The sequence below is a fragment of the Globicephala melas genome, chromosome 6 (assembly GCF_963455315.2).
Source record: "Globicephala melas chromosome 6, mGloMel1.2, whole genome shotgun sequence".
NCBI lineage: Eukaryota > Metazoa > Chordata > Mammalia > Artiodactyla > Delphinidae > Globicephala > Globicephala melas.
Genome location: NC_083319.1, coordinates 4248819 through 4263309, shown reverse-complemented (window position 1 = coordinate 4263309; position 14491 = coordinate 4248819). Strand labels below are relative to the sequence as shown.

Below are 14491 nucleotides of genomic sequence, written 5' to 3'. Positions count from 1 at the left end.
CGTTAAATTTTAAATAGAAGGAAGAATGAGAAAAAAAAGAACCCCTCCCAGTGCTGCCTGCTGCGGGGAAAAAAAAAAGGTCACTGAAAAAAAATATAAAAGTGTTTTTCTGAGTGTGGGTGTGTGTCCAAGTGAAAGTAAGTATCAAAAAGGAATAAAAAAGAAGCCAAGGAGGAAGATGCGGAATGAAAAAGAATGCATTTGGCAAAGAACATATTAAAAATGGACGGTGTGGAGAAGACATAACAAGGAATGTCACCACCAGAGAAGGCCCCGCAGGGCCTCGGCGACACCCAGGATTGCTGGCCCCAGCCCCGGAGGGTGTTGAGAGTGAACGTTCTGGCGGAGAACCGCGTGGACCTGCGTGACATCCATGTTCACGCTGTTATCACGCAGGGGAGGGTGGGGACGCTTCTTGTTTCCATAGCCCCCTGGGATGACGGCTCCACAGACATCATCAGTTTCTATCACAAAGGGACACACAGGTGCCTTCCTGTCACAAGCACCACTGTGTCTCTAGACCCCAGCCGGGGCCAACACACAGGGCGTGTCAGTTAACTAGTGTGGAAGGAATTAACACAGCTGCCCTCTCCTTGGCTATGAAAACCGTAACAGCCAAAGCCAGAAGGGCCCAGCCATGTTTTCATGAGTTGGTAATTGCACAGGCTTACTTTTCTTAACTTTAAAGCTAAGGACTTTACTTCCTGCCTTAAAGAAACCGAAACCAATCCTAAAATTAACTGCATAAAGGGAATGTTTAAGACAATGACCACCACCAAAGACGTATTCTTCCGTAATGACATGTTAATTCACTGTGTGATGGCGGTGATCGTATCCAGCGTGGCTGGCAGCTTCGCTCACTAAGGGAAATGTAAGGACTAATAAAGGCTGTCAGCTACTGAGACCTCTAGTTACGCCAAGCACTATGCTGGGCTTGCTTTGTATTGTCCAGTCCTCACAACAAACTGTTGCTTTGTAGATAAGGAAACTGAGAACTGAAGATGCTGTACATACTGTTCTAGGTCACGGAGCCAGTAAGTGGCGGAGCTGGGATTCACACCCAGGTGCGTGTGACATCAAACCTAGGCTTAGCTTCCAGTTCAGGACAGGAGGGAGGTGCAGGTATCATATTCACCTTCTGTCATACAAAGCCATAAAACTTAACAAAATATAAGAGGCAACTCTTTTCGGGCACTGGACAAGACAGGCACGGGCTGTGATCCTTGAGAGACGGGACACACACAAAGTGAGACCCTCACTCGCCCTGGATTTCGACCTATGGGCACTTTCCAAACCATGGCTCGGGAGGAGCGGAACCCAAACACAGCAGCAGGAAACAAGGATTGGAGTTTGGGGCCCTGAGGCAGCTGGACCATGTGGGACAGAATAATGGAGGGGGGGTGGGGCAGGAGGGGTTCCGGAACCTGCCTGAGGGTTTACTTGAGTCACTAGTCAATGCAAAACTGCACGTGTGCAGGGGAGACGCCACAGGGCCTGGGAGACAAAAGCTATGGGGAAGCTGGGAACTGAGTGGCATCTGCCAGCCAGAGTGAGAGATCTCGCTCAACACCCCAGACATGCAGCTGAGACTCCAGGAAGGCCACGCTTCAGGTGTAGGGATACACGAGCCCTAGGGGAATCCCACCCTAATCCCATAGTAACAAAGACTAAAAATAAGCCTCAGTGGGGTCAGGTTGGTCCTCCAGTTACTTAACCGCCTGTTAGAACTCAATTCTTTTTCATGCGATATTCTCAAAGCAGGATCACACAATCCAGACTCTCAGGAATGTGAGAACCACAGTGTCCAGCATATAATGAAAAACTACTGGAGAGGAAAATACCACCAGGGAAGTGTGACCCCTACAAGGAGAGAAAACGGGCCATAGAATCAGATCCAGAGATCACACAGATATCAGAATCTGCACCTAAGAACTACAAAATGTCTATTATGAAAATGTTTAAACTTTAAAAGATGATTAAAATGAATGAAAAGATGGGGAATCTCAGCAGAGAAATGGAAACTATAAAAAAGAACCAGATGGAATTTCCAGAACTGGAAAATACAATATCTTAAATGGAAAACATCACTGGATGGGCTGCCATCAGTGAATCTGAAGACATGAAAACAGGCACTAGAAAGCATTCAAACTGAAGCAAAGAGAAGGTGGGGAGGGGACCGGAAATAAAGAAAAGGAATAAAACCTCAGGGAGTTGGAGGATAATAGCAAACAGTTTGACATACATGTACCTGGAGTTCCAGAAAGGGGGGGGGGGGAGGGAGGGGGAGAGAGAGAGAGAGAGAATATCTGAGAAAATAATGGGAGGAGAATTTCAAAATTGGATAAAAATATCAACCCACAGATCCAAGATTCTGATGCCCAAGCAAAACAAACACAAAGTAAATCACACTTTGGTACATCATCGTTAAATTTCTGAAAACTAAACAGAAAATACTAGAAGCAGTTATGGGTGGGAGTAAGATGCTTTATATATAGGAGGAAAAAAATAAAACTAATCTCTGAGTTCTCATCAGAAGCAATGCAACGGAATGCATCAATGCAACAACGAAATGACATCTTGAAAGTGTTAAGGTGGGGGGGGGACCCTGTCAACACAGATTTCTATAAGCAGCAAAAACATCCTTCAATAAGGAAGGTGAAATAAAGACATTTTCAGACAGATGAAAGCTGAATTTCACCAGCAGACTTGCACTACAAGAAATGTTAAAGGAAGTTCTTTAGGTTGAAAGAAAATGATATCAGATGGATCTTAGATCTAAACAAAGGAGTGAAAAGTGTTGATACTGAGTATATATAAAAGCTCTTTCCCCCCATATGTTGACTTAAAGAAATGACTGTTTAAAGCAAAAATAATTACAATGTACTGTAGGGTTCATAACATATGTAGAAATGAAATGTATGACTACAATTACACAAAGAACTAGAGCAAGGTGAAGGGAAATACACTGCTGTCAGGTTCTTGTGTTATACATGAAGAGGTATAATATTAATTCAAGATAGACTGTGATAAGTAATGGATAACAGTTAACCCCTAGAGCAACCACAAAGAAAATAAAGCAAAGAGATACAGCCAAAAAAGGCAACAGAGGAAATAAAATGGATTACTGAAAAAATACTTGATCAATCCAAAAGTTGGCAGGAAAGGAGGAACAAAGAACAGATAACACAAGTAGAAGATAAAAAACCCAGAATGGTAGACTTGAAACCAACCATATAAAAAATTACTTTAAGTGGAAATGGACTAAACAATTAAAAGGCAGAAAACGTCAGGCTGAATTTTTTTTTAAAGCAATTATATGTTGTATTCAAGACACATATGTAGAATATAAGACATAGTTAAAAAAAAAAGAATAGAGTATATACTTATCAGACAAAGTAGACTTTGAGAATTTACTGGAGAGGTAGAGGAGCATTTCCTAATGATAAAGGGATGATTTCATCAGGAAGAGATAACGATCCTTAGTGTATACCCACTTAACATAGCTTCAAATTACACGAAGCAAAGACTGGCAGAGAAATAGAGAAATCCACAGGTAAAGAGTTGGAGATTTTAACGCACCTCTCTCAGTTACTGAAATAACAAGTAGAGAGAAATCATTAAGGACGCAGAAGAAGTGAACAACACCATCAAACATCTTATCCTCATTGACATTCTTAGAGCACAATATTCAACAAAAGCAGAATACATATTCTCTTCAAGTGCACATGGAATTCACCAATCGAGAGCATATGCTCGTCCATAAAAAGTATCAATACATTTCAAAGGATTGAAATCATATAGGGTATGTTCTTCGACCAAAATAGAATTAAAGAAACAAAGAAAAAAAAATCTGGAAAATTTCCAAATATTTGGGAAGTAAGAAATACACTTCTAAATAATACATGGGTCAAAAAAGAAACCACAAAGGAGATTAGAAAATATTCTGAACTGAATGATAAAACACAACACATTAAAATTTGGGGAGATGCAGCTAAAGAAGTGTTTGGAGAAAAGTGTGTAACGGTAATGTTTATATTAGGAAAGAATGGTTTAAAACTCCTGTCTATAGCCACCTCATTCTGCAAGATCCTATGAAGACAGTACTGTTAACAGTCTGCTCCTCCTAGAGGTTCCAAGTACTAAGGCTTTAGACACACATGACCTGGGACAGTGTTGGGAGGAGCCCCGCCCCACCTCATTCCTTCCCCCAGCAGGGCCCACCTCCATCCTGAAGGGCCTCTCTTCTTCTTTCTACATGTTCCCTATCTGTGTACCAAATAACATGCACTGCATATAGCAAGCACTCAGTGAGTAAAATTAATAGTATTTTAATAAAATGCTCCATGGTTGTTCCTTGTCAGAAAATTCATGCTCGGTGCAGGGAAAAAAAAAAAGTCAGAATTGTGTAATACGTGTTTCTACAGAGATAACCAGTTTGGTCCTTCAGCTGTTTTCTTGAACATAGATTAACACATTTTTTTGAACAAAAATGAGATCATTCGGGCTTCCCTGGTGGCACAGTGGATTAGAATCTGCCTGCCAATGCAGGGGACACGGGTTCGATCCCTGGTCTGGGAAGATCCCACGGGCCGTGCAGCAACTAGACCCGTGCGCCACAACCACTGAGCCTGCGCTCTAGAGCCCGCGAGCCACAGCTTCTGAGCCCGCGAGCCACAGCTACTGAAGCCCGCGCGCCTAGAGCCCGTGCTCCGCAGCAAGAGAAGCCACCGCAGTGAGAAGCCCGCGCACCGCAACGAAGAGTAGCCCCCGCTCGCCGCAACTAGAGAAAGCCCGTGTGCAGCAACGAAGACCCAACGCAGCCAAAAATAAATTACAAAAAAAAAAAGAGACCATTCCCTGAACACTGTTGAGTGACTTGCTTTCCACCCCGCCCCGACATAACAATACCTCACGGACATCGAGTCACTTTACAGGTTTCTTTTTAATAGCCGCCCAGAGCTTACTTTAACTAACCCCCTCGCGAACAGAGTTTGGGGTTGCCTTTGTTTTTCATTATGCATCCTTCACATCTCTTGTTGAATACTGTGGGGAGTGTTTCAGCAGAATAAAGTCCTGGGCGTGAAATCACTGGACCAAAGGGTTTGCACAGTTAGCCTGGAAATCAGGAGTGGGCTTTATCTTTCAAAAGGTTGTACCTGTTTATATACTCGCCGATTATAGACAGGAGCCTTTCAATAAACCTTGTTGGAGTGAATGCTGGTTATTTGTCTGGAGATGTATTCCCACGACCGAGAGGTTCATAAATATGGAGATAAGAGCCAAGGCAGGGGATGGCCGGGGGGGCCGGGCTGCAGCGGGGCTGGGCGGGCAGCTCCTGGAGCCCTGGGTGCAGACAGGCCTCCGCAGAGAGACCCCAAAGGACAGCTCGGTGCTTGCCTCTGCAGACCACAGGTCCCCTAAACAGGTTTACGGAAATCTCATGAGGTCCTGTATTTCTCAAGAACACCTTTGAGAAATGTCAACTTTCTGAGCCAGTCTCCACGTGCTCGGTTATTGAAAAGAGGCCCCAAATGGCTCTTCGGCTGCAAAAGCAAAAACGATGGCGAGCTTTTCTATTTTCCTTTTTGGAAAAATCTAGGCAGGTAGTTTCATTTCTTTATGATTGGTGTGCTGAAAACAATTTAAATTTAAAAATACTTTTCTTGAATGGGAGCGTCTGCATAAACAAACTCCGGCACAGTGACAATTATTTAAATTAAGCTGTGCACTATATTAAGGTGTCACTGTTGTGTTTTTCAGACCCTGCCTCTGCCATTAAGGCTCTTCTCACTGTAACTCTTCGTATGTCTTCACGTAACAATAAGTGCAGGCGCGTAAATAAATGTGGGTGTGGCCACACGCAGACTGTGGCCCATTCTTTACAAAGTCATCCCTAACCACAGCTGGAATTTTATTCTTATAATACTCTTAAGAGGAAAACTCCGAAGGAGAAGGAATTATTTGAATAATTCCATTAAAAACACCCGTCGATACAAGCATGTTTTATCATAAAGCAGCTAGGTGAGTTTTCCATACTAATTAGATCAGAATACTGCTATTTAGCATTTCTACTAAAATACTAATACAACTATTAGTGGGTTTTCCATACTAGTCAGAATAATTGCTCAGTTCTCCACCTTCAATCTATGGGTATGATATTTGTCATTGATTCCTGGCTGGGAATCTCAGTGGCTTTGGAATCTTAAGCTGGAGGAGACCTAATTGAAAAGGATTTTTATTCGAAACTTGATCTTTCTGGGGTGGCATGTATATATTTGTACATGTCAGTATACATGTATATCTGTATGGTGTATATATATCATTTGCGGGCATATACATGCATATTTCTGTATTGGGGGGTGCAGGTCTCATGTCTCCTGCTTAAATAGAGGTTATTGAGGCTTCTGGAGCACCGAAGTGGGAGGGGGTCAGTGCCTTTAACTCCCTCCAGTGCTGTGTGTCTGCTATAGCCTCCCTTCCAGCCCTTTATCCTCCTGAAACCACGCTGGCATCCAAGACCATCTGGGACCACCCCAGGAAAGACCTGGAGGACTAATTTCAATATTTTCTCTCTTCCTGGTAAAATATTTATTGAAACTGTGCTGAGCTAGAAGTCTTCCTCCGGTTCAGAAACTGTTTGCCTGTAAACACACTGACCTGGGTTTGGGGAACCAAACAAGACCGCAGAAAATAAATGAACAGCAGGTCCACATTATGCAAGAACTCCGGCTTCTGGGGAGACTGCAGGGGCAGAGCACAGAAAAACCACTGCGCCAAAGGACGTAAAAAATGATGACCAGAAAACGTTCCAGCTCTTTGGGCTGCGGGCGTGTTTTTATTGGTTAATGTTTTTATGGCCATATTCTTTGGGAGGCAAAAACCTTATCCCTGCAAAGATGGATTAAATGAAAATTGTTCGCAGCAGAGAGCAAGAAAGAGAAGTGATGCCGATCTCCTCGCCGCTCCCGTAACACGGGGAGGTCTGGGAGGGCAGGAAGCAGGGGAGGCTCTAGAAGCCGGGTGGCCGCCGGGGCACTCACCGTTGACGAGGCCATATTTCTGGGCCAGGAGGGCGGCCTGCAGACTTTTCCCGCTGCCCACGGGCCCGCACAGCAGCACCCTCGGGGTGAACGGGGCGTTAGATCGATGGATGGTTTGGACATAGGTCAGAGCTGGAACGAGAGGATGTGAGGATAATAAACCAGGGTCCTAAAGAAAGGGAACCAGCTTACGACACCTCTGCCTGGGCTCTTTTAACGGCAGTAATTATTTCTCTTTTACAGCTCCGTGGAAACCCTCTGTGAATCTGCCGGGTAACCACAGGGTGAAGCTGCGGGGAAGGAATTACCCTTCAGGCCGGGGCACCAAGGCGGGAGGGGACAAGGAGAGGCACAGAAGCCACCCTCCGAGCAGAGCACTGCCCTGGATCCCTCTGACACAGCACAGGGGCCGTGCTGCCCTCCTGGTCAAAGGACGGCTGGCCGCGTGGTTGGGGGCTGGTCCCAGGACACAGAACACACACTGAATACTGGGTTAGGGTGTTTCCAAATTGAATCCGGGCTGAGCCTCACCCTGAAGCCCCGGGACCAGGCCGACCTCCTAGAGTCAGACACGGGCTTTGATAAACACGACAGGCCACGCGGGGGCCTCGTACTCGGGGACTTCTAAAGGCCTTCGGAATTGGTGGAGAATAATTTGCAGCCGCGCTCCAGTGACACCAACTTTATTGCAAGTCTCCAAAGAGGCAGTGAACAAATGGGTCCCGGGAGTGGGCAGATGTCGCCCTGGCCCAGGGTGCCCCTGGCAGCTGAGGAACAAAGAAGTAGGGAGACAGGGCTGAGGCGCGTGCACCGTGGGGGTCACTGGATGCCCAAAGCGACTGAACATCAAACCAGGTCACCTCCCTTGAGAGTGGAGGGCAGAGGAGGGGGCACGGGTGGGCTGAGGAGGCTGCTGAAGGGCAGCCACTCGGCACCTGGGTGAGGGGAGCGGCCCGCCCGCTGAGGCAGAGGGCGGGGGTACCTCCTCCTCAGTCCCCCTTGCATCCAAAGGGGGTCTCCCTCCCCGGCCCCGCCTCCTGCCCGGGTCCCCGGACCATCCTGCGCAGGTGCCGGGCTGCCTGAAGTCAGCATGTTGGCCCCTCGCCCAGGATGGAATCCATCCGAAGACAGGAAGGTGTCCCCAGGCACCACCTCGAAATCCGCGACAGGTGTGCAGGGTCTTCCAACCTTGTGCTTGACGTCGGGGCACCTCCCCGGCCTCTGCCCACCAGGTGCTGTCACGCTCCCTAGCTGTGACAGCCACAAACGTCTCCAGACATTGCCACGTGTCCCGCTGTGGCGAGAGGGCAACATTGAGAACCAATGACATATATTCACTGGGCAAATTCTGAACTCTCAAATCTTTGTAGGATGTTTTCATTGGAAGGGACATTAGAGATGCTACGATTCCCCTCTGTTTTAGAACTAAAGGTGCAGGTAAGTTACCTGTCTTCAAGGTCAAGATGATAGCCAGCATCTTCACGGCAGGGATGCATCTGCTGCTAAGCTAACTTCTACCGGCCTTACCTTATCTGATCCGTGCACGGTCCCACGAGGGATGTGCTTTCCTTGTCCCGATTTTACAGACAGTTGGCAGGGCTGGGGCAACTGTCCCAAGCCCACTGCCACGGGTAACACTTTCCATCAGCGAGACGAACCCGGAGGAAGAGATAAAGATAAAGACAGCAAGGCTGTCTTTATCCTCAGACCTTCCAGGATCCAGCCCGTCTGAAGAGCACAAATACTACAGGCAAAGCAGCCTGCTTACAAATGATGCTTAATTTACAGTAAATAACCAAGTTAATTAGAAGTAATGATCCCCCAGACGGTCTCAACAGCTAATTATTCTTTTGAAAAATATGTGGTTGCTGGATGCATAGCGGAGATATTAAAAAAAACAACACAGAGAGAATTTTGCATTCCAATGTTCAATTTCTCTCTCTGCATTATTAATTAATAATAATTAATATTCAGACACTCACATTTTTATTTACAATTTCAGGCATGAATTCTTTATGAACGATCGTATGAACTTTTAAATTTAATTAAGTAGTTTGGAAGTAATTAATGTGTAAATTCAGAATCATGGCATAAGATAAATGTTGTGGTTGTTTATCTTCGGAGTGCAGTGTTTGCTACTAAAGACTCTTCCGAGATGCGAAATCGCTGGAAATTTATACGGCATCCATAAGCCTGGCATTTTTCAAAGTAGCATCACTCTCCAGACATGCCCCCTCGTATACCGACCCCCTTCGGAGAGCGGGGCTGAGCCGGCTCCGGCTCTCGCTCTCGGTAAAGCAAAGCTGCTCAGACAACAAGGCCACCAGCAGGTGGGGGCCGGTGGGAGGGCCGCTCCGGGGAGCTCAGAACAACCTCCCCACCAAAAGTAAACTTCTCTTGAAGAGATCTGAGAGAATATACCAAAAAAGGGCATCGTAAACCATGAAGTGTCTTAAAGTCCCTGCGGAGCTATTTTCATTGTGTCAGGCACCGGCATCGCACAGAAGGGGATAACTGCTTGTGGAGGCAACTGAAGCTCGGCAACACTTTTAAAAAATGAGGGAATTCCCCGGCGGTCCAGCGGTTAGGACTCCGCGCTTTCACTGCCAAGGGCCCGGGTTCGATCCCTGGTGGGGGAACTAAGACCCCCAGAAGCCACACAGCGTGGCCAAAAATAAAATGAAATCAATAAAAGAAAATAATAAATTAAAAAAAATAAAAATGATAAATGCAGCTGCTTTGGGGGAGAACTCTTCTAACTTTCCTTGTCTTTCGGGACCGGATGTTGAATCCTGATGATAGCAACGTCTGATGTTTACTGAGCCGTTCTCTGCACCAGCTACTGGGCTCAGGGCTGCAGATACCTGCGCTGCAGGATCTCACGGAGCCCTCACCTAAGTCCGTGAGGAAGGAAGGATTTCTGTTCCCATTTTGGGGATGACAGAACTGAGGCTCAGAGGGGTTAAGAGAGTTGCCGCAGACTGCAGAGCTGACGTGTGGTGGGGCTGAGGTCACCTGGCTCCAAAGCCTCGGGACTCAATGGTCACACCCCTGACCCCCAAACAGGCCTCTTTCAGCCCATTTCTGAACATCTGTTACTGTTCCCAACGGCAGGGCCGTGCCCGGCATGCAACTGCCTATCCCTGCCCTCAGTGGACTCAGGACACCTGAGTTGTGTTGTGGTTTTTTGGGTTTTGTGGCGCTGGTGGGTTTGGTTTGTACGTTTGTTTGTTTGAATATTTATAAATTTTCTCTTCCTCTTCCTTCATCCTCAGGGCAAGACTTCTTGCTGCATGTCCCTCCCACCCCGGCCCTCACCTCTCCTCGCCCCCGCCCCCCCCGTCACTGTCAAGTCCGCTGACCATGCGGCCTATAGAATATTAGCCCAGGGTCTCAGAGGACGACGCTCCCAGGGACCCCAGACTCGTTTCTGGGCAGGGACCTTGGGCCTTCCGTGACTTGACTCCCGGGCTCCCAGGCACACCCCGGACACTGGACACCGGACACTGGCATCACTGCCAGAAGAAGTGACACCAGGATGAGAGGGGCCGAGGGTCCACCTGGATTTACCCTGGTAGAAGACGTCCACGCACGGCTGGTCGGCAGTGATGACTTTCACGATTTTGGGGTACGAGGGGAGGATCCTGACGATGTTCCTGTGATACTCCAGCAGCCTCCGCGCCGTCTCCCCTTCCGAGATGCCTGCTGGCACTATCAGTCGGTTCTGGATTTCGGACTCGGGGGGCCAGTCGAAGGTGGTGTGATAAATCTCTACCAGAGAGAGGGACACGTTTAGAGTTGCCCGCCCGACCTGGGGGCAGAGCCTGCGGGTCCCAGGGGCGCTCGTCCGCCCACCCCGGCAGCACCGTGCTCGGCTTTGGCTCCGGGCCCGCCCCCCCGTCGCTATTAACGACAACAAAGTGGCGATGATGCTCAGCGCGAGGGGAAGGGTGGCCGTGACTTTCGGAGCGCTTCCTCTGTGCCAGGCTCCCACCCCCAGGCTCTCATGTCATCCTCACAGTGAGCAGATCACAAGGCAGGGCTCAGCGTTTCCATCCTCAAGTCCAGGTGAGAAAACTGAGCCTCAGAGACACTGGGCGACTTGTCCCATGTCACACAGCTAGAAAGGGGCAGGGACCACAAACCCGGGTCTGTCTGCTGCCCAAGCCTGAGAGTAAGTGCTCAGTGAGGGGTGGGCAGGGCTGTTACTAGGATTCCCTGTGAGACCCCACGGGGTGGTTGGGGGAAGGTGGAGACAGCCGTACCTCCTGTCTGAGGGTCGATTCTCTTCCCCAAATTCCTCTCAATCAGGACCGTGTCTGGAGCGCTCAGCACGACTGGGTAGAGAAGGAAAGAAGCAAAACCAGGCGTGGTGGGCAGCCGACCTGCTGCTGTAAAAGGCATTAGAGCAACCACCATCTCCCATCCCCAGCAATGCCTTAAAAGGGAGGTCAGAACACAAACACGTAATCTCAGGACAGAGGAAGCCCACGCCTGAACACTTCGCCCGAGGACAGGCTTCAGTGACATATTTGTGCAGGACGCTTTTGCCACATTTGGGGATTATTTCCTAAAGAGAGTTTCTCAGATGTGAGATTCCTGAAACAAGGAATCACCAGGGTCAGAGCAAAACCTCACGTTTCTCAGAACAAGCCCCGAATGCATTTAGCTCCGTGGAAAATTCGACTGTGCTGTCCTCCTTTTTCCTGTTGGCCCATCAAACCCCCTTCGGGGATGGTGCCTGGGCACCGGGGAGCCGCTGACGCAGAGTGGAGCGCTCACTCGCGGGGGCTGCAGGTCTGGGGGGAGGGCTCTCCAGGCGCAGGTGGGGCTACTCACTGACATGTCTGGGGGAGACGCCGAGGGTCTGGATCAACAGGGCCTGCTCCCGAGTTTCAGGGATGCCATCCAGAATCCAGCCCTAGGCAGAGAAGGTGGAAAGGTGCTCACCTATGTTTACTTTTCCAGATGTTTTTGGAACTACTATAAAAGGAACATCATACCTTTATAGAAAGACTGGAACTTTTAAGGTCAGAGAAAATAAACGTTCCTGACAGCCGCCTCACCTCACTTGACAACTCCTCTCATAATACCACATCCCCTTCTGAATCTTACGTTTAAAATGATAGTCACACCATACGTATTTTCTGTCCTGATTTCTTCCATCCCGCGTTATAACCACCACCGTATTTTTCCTGTCGGCCCACCTCCTCGCTGGCCATATAACATTCCACCGAGTGAGCTGCCGCACGCGCTGAGCCGCGCCCCACGACCAAACGCTTCACCTGCTGCGCGTTCGCACCGTTACCAATAACACCGTAAGAACATCTCTGTGCTACAGCTCTTTCCACATTTCGGATTATTTCCTAAAGGGAGTTTCTCAGATGTGAGAGAAAAGGAACCACCAAGGGCAAAACAAAAACCCACTTTTCTTAAGAACAAGTCCCGAACAGAGCATTAAGGGGCCCGAGTTCAAGTTTCTGTTCCTAAGTGAACTCGTTATAGGGCTGAAATCCCTCAGGCGTCTTCTTGGATCAGCTGGGGAGCTGGTTTAGAAGATTTATTTTCATTAACCCTTTAAGTCCAATTGTGAGAGTCACATACGACTGTTGTACACTCTGTGGGAACACTAAAGAGCTGAAATAATAATGCTAGTCACTGGTAACACCACCGACCCAAACTAGCCACTGTTAACACCAAGGTGTATCTCCTTCCGGGCTTCACATAGAGATATCTATTCTCCTGGCTGGCAGGGGGCGGGGGGGGGGCGCAGGGGGGGTGGGGGGGGGTGGAGAAAAGTCACACTGCACGTACTACTTTGTAGTCTGTTCTTTTCACATAGTGAGAACGTTTCATGCCTATTTCCCATGTCACAGGATGCTCCTCTCCTGGGAGTTTCCGTAGCTGCCAGGCATCGCTTGAATTGACCTGCCAAATGCGAATGCATCGCATACGGCTGCTCATTTAGTTTCATTCCGTTATAAAAAAAACCAAAAACTATTATTTAGGGACTTCCCTGGTGGTCCAGGGGTTAAGACTCCCTGCTTCCACTGCAGGGGGTGCGGGATCGATCCCTGGTGGGAGAACTAAGATCCTACCTGCTGAGCAGCCTGCGGCCGAAAAACAAACAAACAAAAACTATCGTTTAAAAAGTGCTATAAGTACATCTTGAGGTACACAGAATATCCTCATGATAAAGTTCTAAAAGTTGACACCTTCTTTTATAACTTTTGACACCTTTTGCCTCATCACAGTTTCAAAATTGCCCACCAGTTTCTGAATCCAATGGCAGATCACCTGCTTCCCTGCATCTTTGTCAATGTCAGGCTTTATCCTGGGGGAAAACCTGTCCAGCAAACTAGAGTACACGGTAGCTGCTTTAATTTACATCTCTCTGATCACTAAGGAGGTTCAACATTTTTTCCATATGTGTATTGGCTATTTGAATTTTTTTCTTTTCCAAAATGTCCATTCATGCCGTCTATTCACTCTGCCCTTGGGGTTTGGTCCTCATTTGTTTACAGGAGCTCTTTACATATTAAGAATATTAACGCGTTTTGGCAACTGCTACCACAGACTCTGAGAAAAATGATGTTGCCAACATTTTCCACAGTTTGTCTTTTGTGTATGGTGTTGTTTCTGACACACAAGTTTTTGGCCAAATCAATCAGCGCTTTCCTCTTTGGATTCTGGTGTTGCGTGGATGTATAAAAAGGCCCTTGCCACTGCAAAAGCTGATACGTGTTCACTTGCATTTAAGCTGAGTTCTCTTAACCGTTTACTCTTTACACTGAAATATTTAAAAGAGCCACATTTTATTTTGAAAATGATGTGAGCCTTGATCTCATCTGTTTCTTTGTGGATCTCCAACTGTCCCACGGTCATCTATGAAATAGCCTGTCCCCTCCCCTCTGAATGTCACCTTTTAGTCACAGCTACATGCTGATACGATGTTGGCTCTGACATCTTTCTGCCTGTAGACTCTTGCGCCATCCTCACACCATCTGAATTATCGCTGTTTTGTAGTTTATTGTTCTATCTAATAGGAGATGCTCCTCCTTCTTTTTATTTTTTTCAAAACTTTGTTCCTCCAAGTAGGCAGAAAACTATTTTGTCAAGTTCCAAAATATAAATTCTACAAGGTTGGGAATGACATTAAACGTGTAGAGTAATTTATGGAGGATGGACATTTTTACAATATCAAGTCAACACATTACCTTCCTGGGAATCTCCTGGCTGTCCAGTGGTTAGGACTTGGCGCTCTCCCTGCCGGGGACCCGGGTTTGATCCCTGGTCTCAGAACTAAGATCCCACAAGCTGTGCGGCCAAAGAAGACCACAAAAAAACCCAAAAACCATGATCTTCCCATTTGCTTACGCTGTTTTCTTTTTAATGTACCTCAGCAATGTTCACATTCAACAATTTCTAAAGTCCTTTCAAATCCTATGAGC

General features: G+C 47.5%; 1 protein-coding gene across 2 annotated transcripts in view; it reads right to left on the bottom strand.

Annotated features, from left to right (window-relative positions):
- AK8 (adenylate kinase 8) overlaps positions 1 to 14491 on the bottom strand; it is a 134636-nt gene that overhangs the window by 81660 nt on the left and 38485 nt on the right. For both annotated transcript variants that reach the window (XM_030838455.2, XM_060299919.2), the window contains exons 6-9: positions 11880 to 11961; positions 11306 to 11377; positions 10611 to 10811; positions 7041 to 7172 (exon numbers count right to left, since the gene is read on the bottom strand). In XM_030838455.2, the coding sequence (XP_030694315.2) occupies positions 7041 to 7172; positions 10611 to 10811; positions 11306 to 11377; positions 11880 to 11961 (487 nt within the window). The remainder of the gene's footprint in view (positions 1 to 7040; positions 7173 to 10610; positions 10812 to 11305; positions 11378 to 11879; positions 11962 to 14491) is intronic.